At 43.3% G+C, this 26,346-nt stretch overlaps 1 protein-coding gene across 7 annotated transcripts in view; it reads right to left on the reverse strand.

Annotated features, from left to right (window-relative positions):
- Nucleotides 1-24,820, reverse strand: part of Fam184a (family with sequence similarity 184 member A) — a 112,272-nt gene extending 87,452 nt beyond the window's left edge. For all 7 annotated transcript variants that reach the window (XM_029482936.1, XM_029482934.1, XM_029482933.1 and 4 more), the window contains exon 1: nucleotides 24,563-24,820. In XM_029482936.1, coding sequence (XP_029338796.1) covers nucleotides 24,563-24,718 — 156 coding nt within the window. In that variant the 5' untranslated portion in view covers nucleotides 24,719-24,820. The remainder of the gene's footprint in view (nucleotides 1-24,562) is intronic.
- Between the last annotated feature and the right edge of the window lie 1,526 nt (nucleotides 24,821-26,346).

Here is a 26,346-nt window from a genome sequence, read left to right on the forward strand (position 1 = left end):
TTTAAAGATGCGAACATTCAAAGTCTTAGGGAAAATAAGAATCACATTTAACTCAGTGACACTCTACATACTTCCCATGTTCAACCATCATACATATACACATATATACAGTATATATATATGTATATATATACATACATATATACTGTATATATATGTGTGTGTGCATATATATATATATATATCATAGAAGCTCATATTTGAAACAGTAAACAACAAGGAGGGAATGAGAACTTGTGTCAGAGACTGTATTATTGATGTTCTAGTCAGAGCACATGCAAGATAACTAAAATAGAAGAACATCAAAGTCAAGATATGTTGCAAGACAAAGGCTGACATGGATTCCTCTTCGGGGTAATAGGAAGGAAAAGAAAAGAATGAAACATTACAGGCTATGGTCAATGGCTATGTTCTAGGCCATTCTCCAGAACTTGACATTGCACCCCTACAGTTTCTCACAGGCACTATTGTCTCGCCAGCAAGAACACACGCGTGAGAAACCGGATCCTTCTGCAGCAACTTTATTACATCAGTTTCAACATGAAGAGGAAGACCCCAAGCACCAAAAAGGTGCTGCTTATATACACCTTAGTGTGACATGTCCACACTTGATTGGCTGCTCTCCCAGAGCCTCATCACCACGCCCCGGGATGGGCCGTGACTTGGCACATCACCACGCCCCGGGATGGGCCGTGACTTGGCACTAAAACACTCTTGCACATGCGCACATTGCTTGTTTACCAATTAGGCCACGCAGGCACAGCAGAAACCGATTCCCACAACAGTTGAAGACACCATATACTTGAGTCACAGAGCATGGAAAAATGAAACAAGTATGGATCTAGAAGCTTCATCCTTATTGGCCAGCTTTTGCAGTGTCAAGTGGTTCTGTTCACATCAATGGAGGAAAAAAGTAATAACCACGGATACCTGGCTGTGAACCTTTGAACTACAACAGTGGCCAGTCTGGCAAGACACTTTCACCTATGCAATAGTGACACACATGTCATAGGAATCAGTAGCTACACCTCCTGGTTGGATTTATAGCCCACTTCATAAATTAAAAGAAAGCCATACCTGGCACAAGTCTGTTTGTGCATAGCCCAATGCCCCACAAGTCTACTGTTATTACTTTGCTAAATGGCCATAGTGTTGAATAAGTATCTAATAAATTATCACTAAAACTGTAGATCAGTGCATCTGTCACTGCCCATTCAGGAAGTTTCTTTGTACAAAGATGAGGTTAACACAGAGAGCCACAGTTGATCAAGGTGCAGAGAATAAGGACTATGGTATGCTCTGCTCTAAATGGGACATCTAAATCAAAGCCTCTCCCCACAGGGCTCAGGGATCGCTTCTGAACAGCAGATGAAAAGACTGTAAGAGCCGGAGATGGCAAATATCTGATTACAAGGAAAGAAAGATTTCTGAACACAGCAAGGCACGTGTAAATTCACAGCATGCTCAAGAGCAATAAAAGCTCGGGCAGACAATACTCCAGCACTAAGAGGCCAGTCCCACCTCTAACTGAGGAGCTATTGGTTGGTACCTGATAGTGGCTGAGAGGGACAGTCCATTTCCACCAAGGTTGGACACTCTGGCATATTGACCATGAGCTACATAACCAAGAATCCACGGGCAGTGTAGACTGCATTTGATGTTTTTCTTTTAAAAGAGGACACAGAGTTGGATGAGTTAAGGAAGAGATGAAAGGTCTGGGAAGAGTGGGGGGGGGCAGGGGTGCATAGGATCAAAGAACTAATGAAAATGATACCAAATGTAAAAGATATTTGAAAGGAAAAAAATACCTAAGACATGAAAGAAGAGGTAAATTTAATTCCAAAGTTATACTCTTAAAGACTAAATTTAAAAGCAAGGCTAGAGAGAAATTCGGAGTTGTAACTGGAGACCAGGCATTGTAGCTCCCGTGTCTTTAGCTTTGTTATACGGGGTGTCTGATAGAGATGATTAATTCGGTTTTAGACATGTGATGGGGAACTGAGGTCATGGCAGATATCCAGGTGCAGATGACAGTCTCAAAGGATGAAAGGGAAAGAAGCTTCCCCAAAGGAATTAGAGGTTCTACGCCACAGCCACACTTCAGAGTCACCAGAACAGGGATCTTGTTTATCCAAGGGCAGCACTTGACACTGGGCTCCACACATCAACTGGCTACTAAATCGTGGTTCTTACTACGAAACTACAATCCAATAGATAAACGCTATTCAGAGTGTCCTTCCTTCCTTGGTGCTGTGTGCCTGCTGGTTGATATGAAAATGGGTAAGTTCATGAAACCTGGGAACGTGGTTCTGGTCTTGGCTGGTCCTAGCTGGACGCTACTCCAGACACAAAACTGTCATCATGAAAAAAAAATGATGATGACAGCTCGGAAAGCTCCTATATTCTTACTATTAGCCATTGGTTCCTTCCCCCCACCACCACCACCCTCACCCAAGTGACAGCTGCCATGAAGTCAGATACTAAGGCTTCAACAAGGTGGATAACTACAATTACCTCACAACCAAAAAGTCCTCTGTGGGTATCCCTTGGAACAAAACTGTCATCAGCAAGGATGCCCTTAAAAAGCCAGCTCAGAAATGGGCGACCACGGATTTTAAGGCCAGACAAGACATAAAAGAACGAGAGGGAGTTCCAGATGCTTAGGGTTTAGGTCAATTATTTTTGTTTCCATTATTAAAACAGAAATAAGAGGTAGAGGGAGCACTATTCAATAATTCACTAGGAACTTTTGTTAGGATCTTCCTTTTCAAAGGACTCTGAGAGAGTGTTGAGGTTTGCTCTGCTGCTGTGTATTTTAATGCTAAATTCTATACCAGAAGGTCTGGGCCTACAGGGGACTTCTCATGTTTTCAAGCTTCTGATGTGCAAACCTTGTTCCTTGATTTAAAACTATTGGGTAAATAAAATTGGCTATAGCCAGTTACTGGAGGGGTTAGAGGTAGGTGGGTTTGGAGTGACCTGGTTGAGGGAAAGAGAAGGGGAAGAGGAAGAAGAGAGAGAGAGGAGGAAGCCACCATGAGGGGAGATAGACGATGAGCACATGGGCAGGAGAAACAGCAAGTATCTGGGGTTATACCACTGGGGAGGTAGCCAGGCCAGCAGTTAGAAGAGTAGCTTAGGGGTTTACCCCGCCCCTAGTAATTGTCAAAGCCAAATAAAATAACCATACTCTGAGTCTCATTTGTTGGGAAGCCAGGTGGGAATAAGCTTGAATTGGTTTTATTTAATGCCACATGAGAGTGTGGCAATTCACTTCTGCCCTACATTTATACAGTGGTGTAATGAAGCCAGCTGATGAAATGAGAAGATTCTTCTACAAGAGGCCATGGTATACAGGACAGTGTAGGCCTTTAGTCAATTCTTCCAGCTGAGCCCAGCCTTTAATTCATCATAGTCTAAGAGCCAGATGTGTAAACAAGCCCTCTAGAGAGGAATTCTATTTCAACTCCGCTTATCAAATTACATACAGCCACATGACTGTCTTGTTTTGAATTCCCAACCCAAGAACCAGTGGGAATTATAAAATGGTAGTTATAGGTGGTGTAAGAGACACCAAGAAAAAAACAGAGCAATGACAGATGACTGAATACGTCTTGGATAAATGGCTGTCCCTTGGCTTAGTAATTATCAGTGAGCAGTGCTGAAGAACTGAAGTAGAACTTGAGACTCACCCGAACCAGGGGACTCCAGGTTCCGTTGCCTAGAGCTCTTTCTCTCAATCTTTTATTCCAAGGTATCTCAAGGTTCAAACCAGGGACAGAAAGGCAAAGAAAAACACGCAGAACAGTTTTCATCACTGTCTTTCGATGTGCTCAGGGGGCAGAAACTCTCACTGCCGAATGGGGGCTGTTTATCTAATGTGTTTGAGCCCACTAAGCTGCATTGCTGAGGACAGGGGTGGAGTGGGGTGGAGGAAACATCTTGCCTGTGGCATTCCTTGGGTAGCAAACGAAGCCCTCTGGGAGCAGAGTTCATACAGAGGATAGTGTAGCAGGCTCTCTAACATGCAAGCTACCAGTAACCATACTCCACATAGTTTTCTTCACAAGAACTTTCATCCCTCATTATTTTTGCCAATAATAAAAATCCACAGTGAGTTTTTCTATCTTTGAGTTCAACTTTTGAAATGATCATGTCCAAGAAAACAATTTCCTCAAATTTAAATTTCAGTTTATTTGTGTTAAAAAAGTGTTTTCTCTCTACATCCTATGTCCTTCCCAGAATTATTTTAGTCTTTTCACCCTTCTGATCCACTCTATGTTTGAATTCGGTAATGGCTAAAGACATGTACACCCTAAGAAAGATTCTATGCACCCAACCATGACTAACGTAGGTGGTGGCAGTGCTGGGTAAAGGAGCTATTCAGCACTTTATTACTTTGAATGCTTATTGCTAGGAATAGTGTGGTAGTGTGAGTACTGAATTTTATATATCCACTGCTCTCTCACCCACACATCTCTCCTTTTGCTATTTTATCAGAAAAGCACATTTTAATACTTCAAAGACCTATTATTTGATATATAATTTACTATAAACTCATTATAAACACAGTCTACGCTGTAGCTTACTCCTGTATAGATACATAAAGCTGTTCATTTACAAATCATAATGTAAGAAAATGAAGCTTGGAGATAGAGAGATGATTCCGTGGTTAAGAACACTTACTGCTCTTGCAGAGGGCCCTGGTTCAATTCCCAGCACCCACATAGCTGCTCACAACCCTGTTATTCCAATTCCAGGGGATCTGATGCCTTCTTCTGACCTCTGTGGGCCCCCGCATACATGCAGTGCACGTACATAACCATGAAAATTAAATAAAACATATATAAGCAATATAAAGACTTTTAAAAGAAATGAAGTTTGATTCTCCTGAATGTTGTTATTAACCACTATAAGTACTTGGGAAAATAAAATACTATGACGAATGCATTCAATCTCCCTGAGTCTCAAAAGCTGAGTAGGTCAGATCTGGTTAGAACTTTGTGTGTGGGTGTGTGTTGGGGTGGGGATCCTTAAACCTGGTGCCATCTAGATTACAGCTTAGACCTTCAGAAGCGGGTCAGTTAAAATCAGGCAAGCTCATCATGAAATTTCATTAGAGCTTCTTCCTCAAAATCTTAAAGTGCTCAGCTGTGTCCTCTCCACGCTATGTGCTAGAGCATCATCAGAAGCAAGAGAGAGCAAACAGAAAGACAATGGACGACCAATAACAATGTAAGCAGCCTAGAGGTGAAGCAAACTGTAGTCTCTATTTGACATGAGACAAGAAGCATCTGTCAGAAGACCTCACTGCCATAAGATCCCACAATCAGCCAGCCAAGGACTCCGGCTGAACTCCCTAAATGTGTGAGGGAAAATAAGTCCTTCCTTAATTGGTCCTGTCTTGTATTTTGTCACAGGGATCAGAAAATCTGGCTGATGAAGCTATCCAAACGTTTATATTTCTATGCCGACCCAGACTTTCTCCACGGCAATGATGCTTTATTAGTTGCAACACACATGGCTGCTGGCCTTTTGAGGGTGGAGCCTGAGTTCCCTTCACTTTTGCAGCAGGTACTTCATCAATTGCTGCACGCTTCACAGTTAGAATGAGAGAGGAAGAGATTAGAAGACAGAGATGAAGAAAGGAGGTGCCAAGTAAGGTACATGACAAAAAGATGAAGGGAATGACATAAACCACATATCGAAGCACTGAAAAGTAACAAACACAACAAAACTCACCTGTACTATCAACAAATGCCTACACAACCCCGTGCGTGTGGTTATTATAGTTTAAGAAGCTGAGGAAAATGTCTATGAATAGTTTGAGGAAAGATGGAGTTCTCAGAGTCTGTAGTGTGGGATAATGTAGCAGAGTGTGCGCATAAGCAGCCCTGGGACTCATCCCCAGGAATTCTACTGACAAATGGCAAAGGAGGATAGGTTTACAGGTTATGACTTTTTACTACAAGACACCACCTACCGAAGAAATGTATGAAAACAAGCAGTGGCCAGTGCAAGAAGAGCATGGTACCCAGAGAGAAAGCTGGGCGTAATTTCAAAGTAAAGAGTGTTCAGCCAACAGATGTGGCTGCAGAGACATTTGCTGACATAAAATCAGAGTTATAGGAAGTGATTACAAAATCCTGATAGGATTATTATACGTTGCTGCAAGAGTTCGGGGTGTATAAGTACTCTGAATAATGGCTGGCCAGTATCTAGTGGCTATACCAACAAAAATTTTAATGTTGGTACAAACGTATAGAAAAATGCTTACATACGAATAGTGAAAGGAACATAGTAAGTGTTTAGAAAAGACAAGACATAGCTGCATAAATCTAGGTATGGAGCCAGCTCCCTGCATCTGAAGCTCAGGCCCAGCAAGGTAGAAGGAAACAGAAATGAATGGACTAGAAGTCTTTAAGAAACACCTAGGTCCTCCAGGGTTGAACACAGAAAACTGTGGCATTTGCTCAGGATTTGAATGCAACAGAGAAGCAACACCGTAGCCTTTGTACTTTACAAGTGTACAGTGCTGAGAAAGTTATTTTAAGCATCTCTACATCTCAGGATTTTCCTGCCCGGTGGAGAGAAATATCATCTGCTTTAAGAAGCTATAATGAGAAGATGGAGTTGAGTAGGGACAGGCTGCAGATTTCAGATGTTTCTTCATTCAGCTCTAGGGTTGGGAGCAAACAAAGGGCAAACTCTGCTCTGAGAAGAGAGAAGTGGGCACTGAGCAGCAAGAGGTGGTGGAAGCCAAGAAGCACAGGGTAGCAGAAAGCAATGCAATGGAAGATGGAAAAGTGCCAGGAGCATCAGACACCACTGGAATCCAGAAGTTCAGTAGTTCATAGACATGCTTCAGTGCCTTCGGGAATCTAAAAGTGGACACTCGTGACCGACCCAAGTGAAATCAGGATGATCTAAACAACCTGCACTGCTCCACAAAGAGCAGCGGGATCTGGAACGCAGTAGTAGATTGTTCCCAATGAAGGATAGACCAAGGCTAGGCAGACTCCACTGCGCACAAAGAGGGTATACGACAAGCTGAAAGGCAGTGGCACCAACATAGTCAACAAAGCAAGCACACCAGAATAACTGCTCAAATCTCAACAGAAACCCTGAAGGCCAGAGGGCAGGGAATGCTGTATTTCAAGCACTGGGAAAACAAATTCATTGCCAACATGAATGTGTCTAGAAAAGATATCCATTAGAACTAGTGAAGTAATAAAGATATTCTAAGATAAGAATAAAGTATAAACTAAAGGAATCTGGGTCCACTAGGTCTGCATTATAGAAGGTACAAAGAGACAGAAGAAAAGTCCAAATCTCAGTAGCACCCCCCAAAAAAATCTCAATAAATTCTATAGGAGAGGAGATTTTTAGAAAAATGAGCATTAGGAAAGAACATTAATGCACTAAACCAGCAAAACTTTCAGGTGAACAAAAAAGAGAGAAGAGAGGACAAAGTATTCAAAGCAACAATATGATGAAAGTTAAGGATGACTATTAATACTAGCTCTGAGTTTAAATGGTATTAATTCTCCAATTAAAAATAACAGAGGGCCTGGAGAGGTGGCTCGGTTCTAAGAGCACTGGCTGCTCTTCCAGAGGGACCCAGATTGAATTTCCAGCACCCACATGTCCGCTTAGAACCATCTTCAAACTCCATTTCCAGAAGATGGAACAACCTCTTCTGGCCTTAGGAACACAAAGCTCACAAGTGGGACAGACTGCTTGTGACATCAACAGACTAACAGACCGAGTAGATTACAAACAAAACCCAACTACTTGATATCTACAAGAAACTCAACTCATCCCTGGCATACACAAACTAAAACAGAAAGGCAGGAAAACGATATTCAAAACACAGGCTCAGAAAGCATGAAGGATAAACTATATCCACAAATAGCAAGCAGACCTCCTGACAATATTAATAAGAGACTATTAAAGCTAGTACATATTAATTAGGGGACCAAGCACTTAGAAGAGATGTGGAGTGGATAATGCACTAAGTGTAGGAATGTCTTAGTCCCCAAAATAAACACCACTGGACATATGGGGACACATAGGCCCGAAAAAACTATAACAGTGGCTTACCATACTCCATCAACAGACAGACAAAGTCAAGAAATCAACAAGGACCTATTAGTGTTAAACAATGCTCTGAATCAAATGTGCCTAACAGGCTTCTACAGTCCAACAAATGAAGAAGAAACACTTTTCTCTCAAGTTCATGTAATCTTCTCCAGAATAAAACATATATTAGACAATAAAGCAGGTCTTACTTAACAAATATTAAAGAAAAAATCATGAATTTACCATATTACAGTGAAATGGAAAAGAAATGAGAACACAAACAGGCAACAGTAATTTTCTTTTCAATGCTCAATGGGCAACTAAAGTATCTAAGGGGAAACATGTAAACTTCTAGAATGAAATAAAAATGAAAGCCTAACATACCAGAACCCATGGAACACATTGAAGATGGTTCTCAGGGCAAGAGGATGATGCAGACTGTAAGTCCCTACACTTCAGAAAACAGGAGGTCCCAAATAAATGGTTTAATAACAATGGTTGGTAAAGTCATAGAAAAACGAGAACAAAGAAAACTCAAAACCAATATAAAAGACAAGAAATACTAAATGATAGACCTCCATTTAATGAATCAAGATTAAAAGACAAATACAAAAGACTATTGCTACAAAATAGTTCTTTGAAAATATAAACAAGATTACTATTACTAAACAAACCAGAGGGAAATGCAAATTAATAACATTAGAGACAAGAATGGAGACATTACAACAGAGACCACTGAGACCTGAAGGATCATTAGGTATTGTTTTGAAAATATATACTCTGGTGCTATAGAGAAGATAGAAGAAATGGAGATTTTTAAACATGTATTGCCCACCTAAATAAACCAAGATGTTATGAACAACCTAGACAAATCTATAATAAGCAAAATGACAGAGTAATAAAACGTCTCCCAGTAAAACAACAGCACAGGACTAGATGTATTCTATTAACCTTGACTAGGTCAATGAGGCATGAAGTGTTGCTACACCTCTAAGTCCTCCATATCATAGAAAGGAAACAATGTTCCAGGTTCATTCTATGATTCATTTTCTTAATATCAAAACCTCATGAGGACTCAGTAAAAAAGGAAAACTATAGACAAGTATCATTGATGAACATAGATGCAAAATCCCTCAGTGAAACACTCAAAAACTAAATTTCCAACATATTGAAAGGACCACACAAAATGGTTAAAGTGCCCTAACTCTAGGGATGCTAGCTGGCAGAGCTGGCTCAACATAATCAGGTCAATTAAGTCTAATCCTGGATGTAAACGAAGCAAGGAAGGACAAACCACATAATCATCGAAATAGATGAGCAAAGTCTGTCACAGAAATCCATTACTCCTCATGCAACAAAATCCCTGAAGAAACAAGGACCTGAAGGATCATAATATAACAAAGGCTGAAGATGGCAAACACGGAGCCAGCTTCAGACTGACCGGAAAATACCTTAAAGGATTTCATCTAAAGGAAGTTCCAAAAGGAAGATGTCCATTTACAACTTAACAACGTATTTATTTTAGCATAGCTTGAGGGTATAATTCATGACATCATGGAAGGCTTGGCAGGCAGCAGGAGCATGAGACAGATGGTCAGAGTCGCTATGCTCAGGAGGGAGACAGACAGATAAGTGCTGCTGTTCATTTGTGTTCTCCTTTTTATTCACTCTAGGACCCCAACTCATGAGACAGAGCCTCCCCACTCAATCCTTCCTGCCCTGTTCAACAAAATTGCAAGCACTCTCATGGACCCACCCAGAGAGGTGTTGCCAGGGTTACACTCAAGGTTACAATAAAGATAACCCTCCCAGGAAGAAGTCATTTGTAGGTGACATAAGCCTACTTAGAAAGCCCTGAAGACCACCAGTGAAAGGCCACTAGCTTTTTATAAATAGACTTAGAAAAGTGACGAGATACAGATCAACACACACAAAAAATACGTAGGAATTTTTGCACATGAAGAATGAGAAAGAAATCAAAGCAAGTTCATTCATTTACAATAGCTCTGAAAAAGCTAGGGACAAACTTAAACAAGGAGATAGAAGAACGTTAAGATGAAAACTTTAAACACCAAAGAAAGACATGGAAGAGGGGTACAGAAAATAGAAAGACGCCCATGTTCATGCTGTAGCCAGGCTGGCCTTAAGTGTAGTCCTCCTCAGCTTTCCCAAGAGCAACTATAGCTACGCCTCACAAGGCTGAACTCAATATTTTTAGTATGACCAAATGTGTACAAGTTTTCTGTCAATAGTTTCATCAAAGTAGAAGAATGTTTACTCTAATAATTCCAGTTAAACATACCACAATCTTGCTTTAAAGCTTTAGCTTCCTTCATTAGCGTTTGTTCAATACCTATAATTTTTTGAGCTGTTTTCCACCATTTGCAGAATTTTGAGCATATATGGCTGGAAATATGGCCCAGCTTAAGAACAAGTACAAGTAGCTTACAACTGTCTTAACTCCAGCTCCAGGAAAGCCAATGATTCTGATCTCAGAGGGCTACAGCAGTTTAAACCATTAGAAAACTCTCTAAAAACAAGGTTGGCCCCTTTCCAGGAATTTTTGTCCAGCAGAAAGGGACAAAAAGCAAAGCAGAGCCCCAACAATACATAATTAAAGACAATAAAAGAATATTATTAAAAAAAACCCTGACTACTTAAGATGTTGCATTCATGCCACACATTCTGCTTCATGCAGCCCGATGACTGTGGAATGTGCTAAATAAGCTAAATTCCAGTGTCCATTCCCATTACCTGGGTCTTCCTCCCACCCCCACCCCCCAGACTATCACCCCAACCCGCCCTTAACTATATCCTTTAGAATCCAAGGCAGCATTTGAATAATAATCATCCAAACGAGGTAAACCTACTAACTACAAACTCAGAATCCCTTCCTGCCACATCCCTTCCTGAAGCACATCTCCACGTTTTCCTCACCACAAGCTGCTCTCTCATGGCACCTAACTCATCATGGATCTGCAAGAGACTTACATGGGCATTCGCCTAGCTGCCCTCTAGAAGGCCAACACGCCAGTGAGACAAGTGGGCTCAAATCCTAACGCCAAAGCCTGGCCCAGAGCAAGTCACTGAAACTCTCTAACACCCAGTTTCCCTGTGGCATCCACTAGCAACCCCATAGGACAAGATAGATACGGGGTCCGATTTAACACAGCTTTATCAGTCAACCTGCGTCATCCCAATACCCTCCAGGGATTACCATCATGTGTCACAGCGGTCCCTTAGACACACACACACACACACACACACACACACACACACACACACACACAGTTTATTAATTTAATATTAGCCTCTCAATTAGCTACTTTGCTATTGCTATAATCAGATATCATGACCAAGGCAAATTATAGAAGAAAGAATTTATTTGGCGTAGGGTTCCAGAGGGCTAAGAGTTCAGTTACAACTGAGAATGGTGGCAGCCACCCTGGCAGGAACAACGGAGAGCCCCCATCTCGGAACACAGGCAGGAAGCAGAGAAAGTCACCTGGAATGGTATTTGGCTTTGAATCCTCAAAGCCCACTCCCAGAGGCATACTTCTCCAACAAGACCACACCTCTTAAACATCCTCCTCACACAGTGCCACCAACTGGGACCAAGAATTCAAGCCTTAGAGCCCATGGTGCCCCCCCCCCCCCGGCATTCTCACTCTGACCACCACAGCCTCACTTCCCAACACAGTTCCTAAGGCCACACAGCAGTGGCAAAGCTTCTGCACTGTGTTTGTCTTTTACATCAACAGTTATTTATTTATGTGTATAACTGTGATGAAGGTGCATGCCACAGTGTACACGTGGAGACTGGGAGGACAAATCATGCAGGGACTTGGTTTTCTTCTTCAACCACATGGCTCACACTCAGATCGTCAGGTTTCACAGCAAGTGTCCATACCTTCTGAGCCATCTCCCTGACCCTCACTCTGTGTTTTGAAATAAATTATATGTTGTGTCCTTTTCTCTGAAGTAGAACAATATGACAGATGCAAAATACAATTAGCATGCAAGTAGCAGGTCTGAATGGAATTTTGTAGCATACCTCTGACTGTAGCACAGGCCAGGTGGCTGGCAACTCACACAAAGCATGACTATCATTACCTCCCGGAGCCCTTCTATTCTTCTCATCACCAAGGAAATGACAAGAGCCATGGTCGCAATAACAGGGGAGTGTTTAGAGTGGTGAGAAGACAGCGGTACTGTCACACAGACCCATAACTCCAGCTGAGAGCCAGAGCCAGGGCTAAGTAGATGCAGAAGTCTGCCTGTTTTCAGATATAGCCAATCTTTCACACCGATGGAACTCCAACTTATGATTTTACCCAACTGCTAAAATATGTACCTAACTCTAAACCTAAGACTCGGAGTATAAGCTCCATTTGGACAAGAATTATACAGCAAACTCAGTGTTCACTGAACCAGTGATGTGCAGTGTGTTTCAGGCAGACCTGTTTAAAGGCACTGTGTGCTGACCTGTTGAGGACATGAGAGACCAGGAGTTGTCATCAACCTGGTTTTGATTTGCCAGAGGAAACAGAACATGGACTGTGACCTGCTTTGAATAATGAGAACTGACCGGATTTTACTCCTCAGCCTTTGCTTCTAGCTATGGTTTTCAACGATGGGAGACATCCCTCCATACAAGAGACCATGGGCAAAACAAAACACACTTTGGGTTAGAGACAGTGTTGGCAGAGGCTAAGCCCGGGGCGGATGGGGCGGGGAGGAGGACTAGACTGCACAGAATTTGACATTTATTGACCGCCTCGTGCCTACATAAATTATCTCATCTGACCTTTGCAATAACTTTGCACAGTAGGCTCTGTTAATGTCAATTTACAATGAGGTTCAGAGAGGTGAAAATGTTTCCGAGGAAGCTGTAACTCACATTCCTGTAGATGTAAGGAAGCCACGGCTCTAATTGGCTGGTGAACACTGCTGCAGCTCTGCTGGGGTGCCACTCTGGCCGTATACAGATATGCTAACTCCCAGGTTTCCTGAGCTCTCTCCCTCCATTCCTTCTTTCTACTCCCTGTCTAAATACACCAAGGAGATTTGTAACCCCCGAATGGAATGCACAAATCTGGGCACCAAAGCCTTATTAAGGAAGTGTTTAAGAAACAAAGTTTCTTTGTCTGACCAGAGCATTTATATAACTTTCTACTTCAAATAGAAAAAAAGTTGTCTATAGTAAGGTAGTAGTATAAGTAGGATTCCCAATTTATTCATAAATGTTATGATTATGTGATGATCAGGATTTTATTTTCCCTATCAAATTATGTGTTTGTGTGTGTGTCCCAAATATAGTAGTAACAGAAATAAGTAATTAAAAGCACTTAGCTTAGTGTTTATGGAGAAACTGAATTTCCAAAATACAGCTAAGGCTGAAGTCCCCACCTCAGGTGCCATGGTTGCTTCTCCATCTTCCATGAGCACTACAGAGCTTTGAGACTCCACATATATATCAAAGCTTCAGAAGCTGGAGGAACAGGACACACACATGTGCGCATCCAACTTGACTTCTCATCCAATTTTGTTCCAGTTTTGGTAGGAAGGATGAAATTCTTAACGGCATAAGCTCAAGGTCAAAGAATGACAGCTGTCTGTTGATGCAGTTTAGCAGCAACTAAGAAAATATTTTCTACAATATTGGCTTTGGTTTCAGATGTTTTAATTATACCAAAACACTGACTACAGCTGGCAATCTCCCAAGTGCCAAGGTTAGCAATTCCAAAATTCACTATCAGACAAGAAGTGATCGGCTGTGGTTTTCCAGGACAAGGTGAAGATCTTTATCTTCTGAACAGTGAAATCTGAAATACTCACAAAGCCCAACATTTTTTTCTTTGTTTATATTTCCCCATATGGAGTCTCACTATTATCCAAGCTGGTCTCAAACTCATGAGCTCAAGCCATCCTCTAGCCAAACCTTCTCTCATAACTTAGCCTATAGGCAAATGCTGTGCCCTACTCTTAAAAGCTTTGTAACCATTGTCAAACAACTTAAACATTTTGAATTTTGGAGCACCCTGGACTTTGTGAGGTAGGAATGCTCTCTGCCAGTAAAATCTACGCAAATATGTACAAATAAAAATCTTGGAAATCTGAAACACTTCTATTTCAAGCATTTTGGATAAGAGATACTCAATGTGTATTATTTCAAAGAACCACTTGGTTACCAGGTAATCTAAAAGAGTTACTATAGCTCCAATAGGCTTAAAACAGAAAATGAACCAGATGGCAACGTGCCCTCCACCAAGCTATCATTTTATAACATTGTTTTCTATTTTTAATGCTAATTTCAGTTAGCAAATGTTCCCTGCAGGTGTCTACCTCCAAAATGGCCTACTGTGCACCAACTGTGTCAGTTAATGTCCTTCATAGTCACAAAGGATGTGTAGGACCTTTACCAGCCAGCATCTAACTAGGTATTGAAGACCTAGGTTCCTCTTCATGCCCAGGTCACATGGAAGAGATCCAAGCTTTCCAGAGATGCTCATCATTTTAGAATTTAGAGTCCAGCAGCTGACATCATTCAATTCAACCAGCTACTATAATACATGAAACATACATATATATGTACATGGAAAAACTGAATCTGGACCATTCATTCCGTTTCTTGAGGTATTGATAGGAAGAGGCAGATGGAAGGTTTTATAAGCAAACGGAACAAAGGAATAAAGTGTTGAAGGCAGGAGGTTTTCCAGCTTATAGCCTTCAAGGAATTGTGTCTAACTAACGACACAGTTAAGCAACATCCAAAAACCAAACAAAAAGTAAAACAAAAAAACATTCAAAAGACTTCAGTAGTAATATCCACACCAAGCAAGACAATCTCTCAGTCAACTCAGTTAACAGCTTTATAAGTCTGCAATTTAGTCATTGTCAATAAAAACACAAAAATAATATGATGTTTACCTAATAGAGGAAGGTAGTGGGAGAGGGGTCCAGGTATGTTGTTCCTCAGGCACCAGGCCTTTTTCCTTTCTTTTCCTTTTTCTTTTTTTTTTCTTTTTTCTTTTCTTTTCTTTTTTTGTTTCTTTCTCTTTTTTTGAGATAGGGTCTCCCATTGGCCTAGAACTCTAGTCTGGCTGACCAGTGAGCCTCGGGGATCCACCTATGCACCTCTCTTTGCCTTTCTGGTTCTGGGATTACAAGCATATAATAGCATGCCTGGCTTTTTTTTTTTTTTTTAACATACGTTCTGGGCATTGAACTTGGATATGATAATTGCATAGCAAGTGTTTTATCAACTGAACTATCTCCACGGCCTTAAGTCTAAAGAATTAGTACAGTATGGTTAAGAAGAAGATTGGTTTCAATATTATCAAATATCTGTTGATTTGGATGATATGTAAAATGTTGCTCCAATAATAGAAATAAGAACTGTGACCTCCCAGATGAAAAAGAATGGAAATCTGCATCTGATGGGGATGGGGAGGTGGGGTGCATCTCCCTCCAGGACATGACAGAGACCTGGGATAAGGAAGGCTTCCAAGACTCAATGGAGAGTTAGCTTAGCTGTGACTCACAGCATTGGGGATAAGGAACTTGAAGAGGCCACCTCCTGTAGCCAGCCAGAAACCTCAGTGGAACAATAGGGACACTAACCCACCTACGAAACTTTCAACCCCAAATATGTGTGTCTACAAGAAATGCAGGCAAGGGGGATAGAGCAGAGACTGAGGGAATGGCCAGCCAATAACTGGCCCAATTTGAGACACATCCCATGGGCAAGCACCAATTTCTGACACTATTAATGATACTCTGCTATGCTTGCAGACAGGAGTCTAGCATGGCTGTCCTCTGAGAAGCTCCACTCAGTAGCTGACCCAGAGGGATGCAAAGACCTACCGCCAAAGAGTGATTGGAGCTTGGGGACTCTTATAGAAGAGTTGGGGAAAGGATTATAGGCCTGGAAGGAGATAGAAACTCCACAGGAAGATCAACAGAGTCAACTAACCTGGACACTTGGGGCTCTCAGAGATGGAACCACCAACCAAAGAACATACACAGGCTGAACCCAACCCTCCACACCCTGCTGCATATATGTAGCAAATGTGCAGCTTGGTCTTCATGTCTGTGCCAACCAACTGGAGCAGGGTTATCCCAAAAGCTATTGCCTGTAAGTGGGATATATCCTTCTACCTGAGCGCCTTGTCTGTCCTCAGTGGGACAGGATGTGCTTAGTCCCACAGAGACCTGATGGGGGGATACCCAGGGGGAGGCTTCCACCCGCTCAGAGGAGAAGGGGAGGGGGATGGGAGGAAGGACTGTGGGAGGGGTTAACTGGTAGGAGGGGCAGTGAACAGAATGTAAAGTGAATAAATTAAAAACAAACCAAACAAACAAACCAAAAAACAAACAAACAAACAAAAAACCCAAAACAACCTGTGACCTCTTAAGTAAAACTGGAAAGAGGGAAAACTTGGGGGGAAAAAAGACTTGTAAATTCAGCTGCCCACACAGAACAATCTGAATTTAAGTCCTGACAGTCCATATAAGTGTCCCATAATTTTGGATCCTCAACCTCTGTGTCTGTACATGAGTGGTTTAAGCCAGCTAGAGTCTAAAATTTTGTCCCAAGTTTCCTTTAACTATATAAAGGCAGTTCTATCCTTCCTGCGCCCCTTTTAAAAATGAGGGCAGGGGTTGGGCAATTCATAGGATATTGTGGTTTTACATTTGTTTGTTTTTATTTTTGAAACAGGGACTTGTTATATAGAGCACAGACTGGTCTGGAACTCACTACATAACTAAAGATAGCCTCACACTCATCTTGATCCTCCTGCCTTAGCTCCCACATGCTACGATTACAGAACTCCACTAACTACAGCTATCTGGATATCATGGTTTTGTGCACATTAGTAAAATCACGGAAATTATCCACTCAGCTATGAGTAGTCTATTATGTCCATGCTACTGCACAAGATAATAGGAGAGGTGCAGTGCAACATGGGAAATATGACTAGAAGATTATGTCCACGCTGTCGCACAAGACAATGGCAGAGCTGCGGTGTAACATGGGAGAAAGAGAGGGGCTGCATTTGGCGTGTGCTAGCATTGAGCTGAAACAGCCAGATGTTTATGGCATGAGGCTACTTACAGTAGGAGCTTAGAAACCCAAACTAGACAGTATTATACAGCAGCATCTAATTCTTAAAAATAGAGAGTATGATTGTAACTGGAGTAACTGCAAAGTACAGGAGAGTAAAGGGGGCCATTGTGTGGGGGAGGGGAAGCAGAAAGAGGAAAAAGCAAGTACAAGGGACCCAAAGGGGGAAATAGGAAAATGGGGAGAGTTTTAATTAGGGAGGGAGATAATACAGAAGGAACAGAGGGTAATAGCAGAAAGAATGTCTGAAAAAGTCATAAGGAATTATATTACTGTGCATCTACATAATATATCTATAATGCATATGAGTCTGTGCATACATATATATACCAACATAAAAATATGTACATATATATGTATATATACATACATACATACATACACATACACAGATATATACACATATAGTTTAAATAAAATCTTCCCATTTAGGCATACATACATAGTTTAAATAAAATCTCCCCACCTAGGCTGACATTGCTTCCCCACAAGAGCCAGAGACAATCTAACAAAAGCCCCAACACTAGGCAGGAGGAGGTCCCTTTGCAGGGTTGCATATAAGATTCCCCAATCATTTTAAACTACTACAGTTACCCTCAGTTACCTCCCAAAGGTGGAAGGTACATCCCTACTGCTGAAGACACCATGTACTTTGGACACAGCACCCAGAGGACCTGAGCTGGGTCTGACTCGAAAGCCTCTTCCCTGGTACCAGAAGGCTGCATGCAACCTTCCCACAGAGGGAAGGAAGCTTCCCACATAGTCTCGCCCAGCTATGGTGCCTTTGAGCCCCAACAATGTCCAGCAAGGCACAATAACCCTTAAGGCACAGTAGCGGTGCACTTACTTCAATGCTGACCAACAACTTTCTAATTGGACTTGAGACTAACTCAACACGAGGGAAATCATGCCTAGCACTGAAAACCTAGCCAGCAGCTCAGTGCAAGCGAAGCCATGGATCTTGGAGGAGAACCCTTTATTTAACCAGCATAATCCCTAGCTGCTTTCTAAGTATTTGTCCTTATGCCCATGGATAACTGTAGTTTTTGCCCTTCATCAAGGAACCTTTACTTTGCCACAGAGAGCATGACTGGAAGCCACAACCAATCAAAACGCAGAGTTGTGGGTCCCAGTCTTAACTGATAGGTCAATAAAACAACTCCTGTAGCTATGGACCAGGGTCATTGCAGAAGAGAGGGTGGAAACACTGTTAAGTACGGAAGGAGCAGGAAGTTTGTGGTGGGATTGTGTTTGCTACAAATGTCCAAGAAGCTACAGCCTTAAGTCTCACCAAAAATAACTGGCTAAATATGACCTAAACAAGGGTGACTTCAATCCATAAAACAGAAAAGCTCAGGTGACCGGGACCCTCGACAAAGACCTACATGCAGTTAAGGGATCGGGAGACTGGGAGGAACACTCTCCAAGGGAAGAGGGCCCAAACTGGTTAAACCACAGGAAAGAGCAAGGGTACCTGTGGGAGGGGCTGGAGAGAGGAAGGGGAAAGTGAACTGATAAATTATATTATAATCTGAAAAATAAATAATAAAATCAGTTTATCTATGAAGAGAAGATGAGACTGCTTGCAACGTTTACCAGTGTTCACATTGCATAAATGCATTTTTGTTTGGAATGTTGAAAAACAGTTCCAAACGATATTAAAACTTTTAAAAAGAATGTTTGCTATGAAACCAGCAAATCAATTGCATTCTGAAATGACAATGTTAAACTTTAGACAAATAGCTTATTTTTTTTCTTCTATGAAAATTAAGTTCAAGAGCCCTTATCAATATAGTTTAATGAACTGTCAGTGCTCATTTAAACAACTGAGACTATTTTAACTCAGCTAACCCAGGAAGACAGCGGATGTAATTCTCAAAAATACTGACTTTTTCTACTTTGCAATAAAATTCCTTTCATACTACCAACTCCTCAACAAATACTCAGTAACCTTGATATTCTGTGAAACGCTTTCATATTAAAGCTACAGGAAATAAAAGATACGGTTCCTAAAGCCAAACAACCAACAGTCAAACAAGGGGAATGAACATGATGACCACTAGTGACAAATTTGCATCACTAATTATCAAGTAAGGAATAAAGGGGGCAGCTCATCCTATAAACCTTCAAAGTAAGGAAGTTCCAACGGACCAGACTGGTCGGAGGGCAGCTCCAGGTGCAAAGGCCACAGCTGCGTACTGCAAGGACCAGGCATGATGCTAAAGACCAAACAGAAAGCCTTTTCTCAAGCTCATACTCTACCACCTGCAAGTCATAACCATAAGTGATGTGTGGGATGAGGTGTACCAAAAAAAGCTCAGTTGCCTCAAGAGGTACAAGCTAAATAGCAAGCGAGTAAAACAGAAGTTTCTGCTCAGGGCCAAAGACAGTGAGGCAGCATTCTGAAGCAGGTGGCCAAAGAAAGCACTCTTTCAAATGCCAAAGGAAGAAGGCTAAAAGTTAAACGGGGCTGAGGTAGGATAGCCCCTAGGCTAGCTGCTGTAACAAGCAGCTCTGTGGAGATCCCAGAATGGGTCTGGTGCTCCTTACAGAGAAGGGTCTCGGGAAAGATGCCTCTCCCACACTGAAGCTGAGAAGACAGCTTTGAGGGGAACACTTAGAGAGCTTGACACTTCACCTCAAGCACTGTGACAAACACTGGACCTGACACCTGATCCATCCCCTTAAAGCATCAACAGGATGAGAAGCAGCACACACACACACATGCACACACACACACACACACACATGCACACACGCACGCACACACATGCACATACACACACATGCACACACGCACACACACACACACACACACACACGCATGCACACACGCACGCACACAGGAGTAAAAACACACACACAGCCCAGATGTGAGTCCTACAGGCAAGAGACATAGCAAGCTGGGAATGGAGTCACATGGGTCCAGCCAAGGGTCATTATCTGGAGCTTGAAGAGACCATAACAAAATCAAGATAAAGGTAACACCAGCCCCAGGAGGCTGAGCAGTAACCAGCAACTAGTCAGAACTTCGATGCCTTTTTATTACCAGGGAAGGTAGAGTGCTCAACTCAGGCCACTGAGGCCGGGAGGTGGGGACCCGCAGGTGAAGACTGAGCTTAACCGCCCGTCAAACCTATGAAAGCACTGCGTTAGACTCCTGGGAATTTCTTAGCTGCTCCCTCCGTTCTGTGTCCTTCCTTGTATCACTTCACAAGGGTCGGAAAGCAGGGCTGCTGAGACAATGAAAGGAGAGCAGAAACCAGGCCAAAAGCACAAAAGCCCATTAAATCCCTTCCCCAGTTGCCTCCCTTCCCCACTGCAAGAGGCAGGGCCTCTTCAGAGGGTCGGCTGAGTACAGGAAACTTTGCCTTCACATCTGCCCAGGAGATTGTCTGGTTTGCACTGGACATATTGATAACTCTGAGACTTCGATTACCTATTAGCTTGAGAATAATCTATATTGTCTAAGGATAACTAGAAAAATCAAGTCCATTCATAGCAGAAAAATGACCCAGTCCTAAGAAGGAAATTTAAAGGGAGGGAAGGTTGGAGGGGGTGGGCGAAGTTAAAGTGTTGTTTCACAAGGCTGCTGCATGGTTGCATCTTCACGCTCTGCTTTTTACATAAGACTCTAAGCAGTCAACAGAGGGGCAAGTACAGAATTGGAGTCTTACAAATTAGAATAGAATCCATTCGGCCTCTCCCTTGCCTTGAAATGAGCCACTAACAATTTCAGAAACATGCCACAACACGGGAATCAACCACCAATTCAGCAATCATTGCAACTCTTGATATAAACGACCTAAATACTCCTGACTTACACACAGAGATTGTTCTGCACCCTCCCCCCCACCCCCAACACCCTGTGTATAAAAAAGGCACAAGAACTGCTATTCTCCCATGAAAAGGCTGCTCTCCTGGGTTCTTGGGAACAGAATCTGAGTAAATACCACGCACTGAGTATTTTCATTCGTTATAAATATGCTGAACTGGGAGTTATGGCTCAGGGGCAGAGTGCTTGCTTAGCATTCACAAGGCTCTGGGCGTGATCCCAGACACCAAAGGGAAAGAAGAATCAAATAAGCCTCACCAAGTACATTCTAAAGTAATGAACATCCCTCTTTACCTTATCAGAGATAGTCAAGTCTCTTAAAACATGCCTCGCAAAACTATACAGCAAATCAGGGTGTGAAACCTCGAAACTGTTATTCAATAGATGATCTGCTATACATATTTAAATAGAGCAGAGTGGGAAACATTCAAAATAAATACAGTATGGATGGGGTTATAAGCCCAGAACTCAGGAGTGACTGTGACTCTGAGGCTAATCTGAGTTTCATAGTGAGATCCTGTCCTTAAAAAAAAAAATTAAGTTAAAACAAAATACTTTAAAAAATTTAAACGTATCTAACCAATTTTTTCTTAATACTTTAAGAAATAAAAAGTAAGTATTTTCAGTGACACTTGTAATTAAGAGATGCCACATGCCATCACAACTCTCTATGAATCCTACTGTTATCCCTATTGTTACACCTAGAGAGTAAGGCTCAGGGTTAATGACTTGCTCCAGGTCAACAACTTTCCAACTCACGACAGTGTGTGAAATCAGCAGCGCATGCTCTTAATCATGCGGTTTCTCCAATGCTGGTGAGAGTCCATTTGATTCTTTGGTTGTTGTTGGAGTTGTTGGTTGTTTGTTATTGCTGTTGTTGTTGTTGCTGGTGTGTGTGTTGTGTGCACACTCACACACGTGTATATGTATAGATGATACCAGGTGTCTTCCTCAACCACCCTCCATCTTACTCTTTGAAACCAGGTCTCTCCTTCAACTTGGAGTTTGCTGCCTTAGTTAAACTAGCTGTTTAGCAAGACACAGGGACCCCCCTGTTTCCTGCTCCCCAAGCTCCGGGATTCAGAATGTATGCTACAGCACCCAGATTTTTTTAAATGTGGGTTCTCGGGATCAAACACGGGCCCTCAAGTTTTCATGGGCAAAAGCACTTTATCAACAGCGCTCTTCTTTAACCCCGAATTCCTACTCCACTGGTTATTCCAAAATAACAATAAGTTATTTTGAAACAAAAGCCAAAAGTCAAGTTCCAACCATAGTTCTATTTACAGTTGCCTCCTACCGATATGAACTCATTAGTAAACTGTTTACAAAAATCTCAGGCAGCAGATACAATGGAACATCTACCTTCTGGCAATCCTTTTATATGGACATTCATGATGTAAGGTTTATGGCATACTATTTACAATAAGCATATGCAACTACAGAGTTTGACAATTTCTAAGGTGATAAATAAGGGAAGCAGCTTTTTAAGGTTTGTGAGACAGACTGAAATGGATCTGTTATTAGACTGCTTCCTTGCCAGGTTGTATCTTACGAAATATAAAGGCCAGTGGTAGGGGTGGGGGGAAGCCTTAGACATTTCAGTAAAATTCACAGCAATTATCCCTCACCAACATGACTCCTACACTCTCCCGCCCAGGGAACACTTGGTGATTTCTGTAGAGTTGTCTGTTGTCACTTCTAAGTGCAGGGCAGAGGCATGTGCAACTTGCATCCCCAGTTGGCAAGGATGCTATTAAGCAGCTCTGTACCACACAGGACAGCCCCCTAATAGGAAACTACCCAATCTAAAATGTCAACTGTGTTACACCAAAAGTCTACTACCAGGGATTAAATGTCTGCAGCCCTTCCAAGCCAACAAGGGGGTTAGATACAGTAACTACAAACAGGAAATCAGAGTGTGGGCAACCCTCAGCAGTAACAGAAGCCCTGGGCCAGCAGCACCTGGCTCATTATATTTGAGAGAAAGATACTATCATTCCCTTAATATCCCCCCTGAGCCAGCCCGGCTGAATTGCTTTTACTGAAGGGGGAAAAAAAAAAGGACAGGAAATTGAATGTGTGAATAGAAAGGGGTAAAGTTTACTGAAGAAAACCAGCTTTTATTAAATACAGAGTCCCATGTCTAACCTACAGAGTGTTAGTCACAGGAGTCTCAGGGAGTTACAATCTAAAATAAGAACACAGATGTTGTGGACACGGTGCAACGAAAACCCAGAAGAAATAACAATCCATGAGCCTCGCTGTGGCTACCTGCATTCTGAAGATGAAACACCGGTGACCTGGGAGTCTGGACTTTGAGCCTCATCCATGTAAATGCTCTGATAACATGTGACTACCACAGTTTACATCTTACACCTTCCATTCTGGGTTTCAAGGATCCTTCACAAAAGCAAACGGTACCAACTGAACGTGCAGCATCTCTTAGGATGGTGCTTAGAACAAAGACAGACAATTCAAAAAAGAAGGAAACTCCACAAATGGTCGTGTTGCTCAGCATGGGTTGAGTCATGATCACGTGGCTTTTTGTTGTTTTCATCATGTGTCTCTATGCATCCCTTCATTCATTCGCGTTATCTTTGAATCCTCGATCGATCACATCCTCCTCCCCCATTTCTTCATTCCCTTTTCACAAGTGTGCCCCCTCCACTCTTTAACCAGGGAAACTGTATGATGGAGTTGAGCCAGATCTCAAGAGATTATTGAGCAGTGACCCTCAAGCCCACCTTCCTTTTCAACACTGCAACAGTCCTAGGGAACTTGGTCCCCACGAATGACTTCCAGAAACCCTAGATCAGTCCCACACAGGGTTAGCCTTCTGGGTTAGAGCTACACAGAACCAACCCTTATTATCAGTATTCAGTATTTTACTAAACTCGAAAAAGAACTCACTAACGGGCATACCACCCTGAACTATGCTTGGAAAACTGTGCAGGTGATGTGCAGGTCTTCTGATAAGATGGGGCATTTACTAAATGCAAACACGGTGTGATTCATCTAATAAACCTTATTTGACATCTTGTGAGGGTAAGTAAGGAATGACTCATTAAATCCCTTAAAATGGCTCGCAAGGTATGTTTTACCCTCCTACAGTCCTCGGAATAACCTCGTGAAGTTTATTCTCTCATTAACTGTGAAACCAGTAGCCTGACACCGATTAACTCCGAGGATCCCGGGTCATATTAGGTAAACTGGTACAGTACTTCACCGGGTACTGTAGCGCGGTGCTTCGTGCAGCCCTTGGCAGTGGCACCTGAGCAACAGGAAAAGTCCATTACTCCTGTGGAACCCAGAAAGTAAGCCCTCGTGTGCTCTCTGCAGGTTTACCCCTAGTTGGTTATGGAGTGCAAGCCCTGGAAATCCCGCGGTGCGGTGTGCGGTCTAGCTCAAGTTAGGTGGCCAGCGTTCCACCCAAGTTTGGTGGGGCCAGGAGGCAACTCTGGCTGTTGCTTCTCTTAGGAGCCCCCTCCTGAACCCCGAGCCCCAGCACCCCATACCTTGGTGAGCTGGGCGATCTTCTTGCTCATTTTCAGGTGCATGTCCTGGCTGTAGTCCATGTTGTGCCCGGCAGCCGGGGAGGTCGCGAATTTGGCCGGCCCGGACGTGGAGCTACCGTAATAGTGATGTTGCCAGCTCATGCCCGGGGTCGCCATCTTCCCGGCAGACCCCAGCCGGGGCACCTGTCCCCGCGCGCGGGGCGAGGCCGGCGCAGCGACGACACGGGACAGGCGACAGCCCGGGCGACCGCTTGCCGACCCGCCGGCCCGTGCCCTCCAGTCTCCGCAGCCCGCAGCCCCCTGCCCGCCCCCGAGAGCCGCGTCCCCCTGCCTCGGCTTGGCGACGTCGCGGCTAGCGTCCCGCAAGCAGCGGCCACCGGGCCCGGAGACTTCGCGGCCGCCGGGGCTGCGGAGGGAGGCGGAGACGGGGCGGGCTGCAGCGGCGGGAGGCGGGTCCGGGGACGCGGGAGCCGCCGAGCGCCGTTACCAGGACGCGCGGCTTGGGGGGCTCGGCGAGCGCGCGAGGGTGGCCACGTCATTTCCCCGCAGCCAAGCTCCGCCCCGCAGCTCCACGCCCCGCAGTCCTCCAGTCTGCAGCTTCTCAGCCCGCAGCCAAGCTCCGCCCCGCATCCTTCCACCCCGCAACCCTCCAACCTGCAGCTCCTCAACCCGCAGCCTAACTCTCATCCTCAACCCTCCAGCCCATAGCTCCGCGTCCCTGCAATCCGCAAATCTGTGACCCCGCAATCTGCAGCCCTGAACCCCTCCGGCCCTCCAGCCGCCAGCACTTGTCCTCCACACTCCCGTAGCTACACAGCGATTGAGCCCCACACTAGGTGCCTGCCCCACCGAGGCCTCTCACAGTCGCACAAGGCCTTACAACCCTGCAGCCTGAGAGTTCCCACAGCATCCAGCAGCATTGTCTCACTTTTCACCGTGCAGACCCACAGCTGCCAGCTCCTTAGCACACCCATTCCCCACAGTCTGCACCCTTTGGCTATTACCCTGTGCCCGAGTGTGCAATCTAGTTTATAAAAGAATCGTCCAAAGAAGATAAAAATTTGATGGTGACCTTCGCTTAGCAACAAGCAGCGGGAAGCCCGACAGAGCCTCTCTGCATGTACTTTTTGTGTTGCAGGCCCAGCCACAGCCTACATAGGATCTTAAGGCCAAGCATCTCTACACTAGAGAAGTGGTGGTGAAATAGAGGGAGATCTGATCCGTAATCCTACACGTGATTGGTCTTCCCAAACTCACCCAGACTCAAGCATTTCAGGGTCATACTGACCTAATGTGTGCCAGGCTAGAATGAAGCAATGCCAAGGGCCTATGTTTGGAGGACCATACCTCTACAGTCAGCTGCACCCAATTCACAGTGGGATGAAGCCTGGAATAATTAAATATGAAAATGTAATTGGCTAGATATTAGAATAGGACTAGGATATAGACGGGAGAACCCAACAGGGAAACAAGATATCTGCCCTTAAATATTGGGGCTGTATCAAGATTTGGCATTATGTGTACTTTTTCCACCTTGCTAAATATATTACTTTATACTGATCTTTTCTTAGCACCTCTGCCTTTCTAGTTAAAACGACTTAAAAACAACAAGTAAAAACTTGTATCCTGTGTTGAGGTGGGGTCCTTTTAGGTTATGGTAATACAAACTCTGTAGGATTATACTTATATTTCAAGAAATACATTCTCCATACAGTTTTGCACAACTGAGCTCCTCCACTTCATGTGTTTCCTCTTTAACATGCAAGGAGCCATCACATGAAATT

The sequence above is a fragment of the Mus caroli genome, chromosome 10 (assembly GCF_900094665.2).
Source record: "Mus caroli chromosome 10, CAROLI_EIJ_v1.1, whole genome shotgun sequence".
Taxonomy (NCBI): Eukaryota; Metazoa; Chordata; class Mammalia; order Rodentia; family Muridae; genus Mus; species Mus caroli.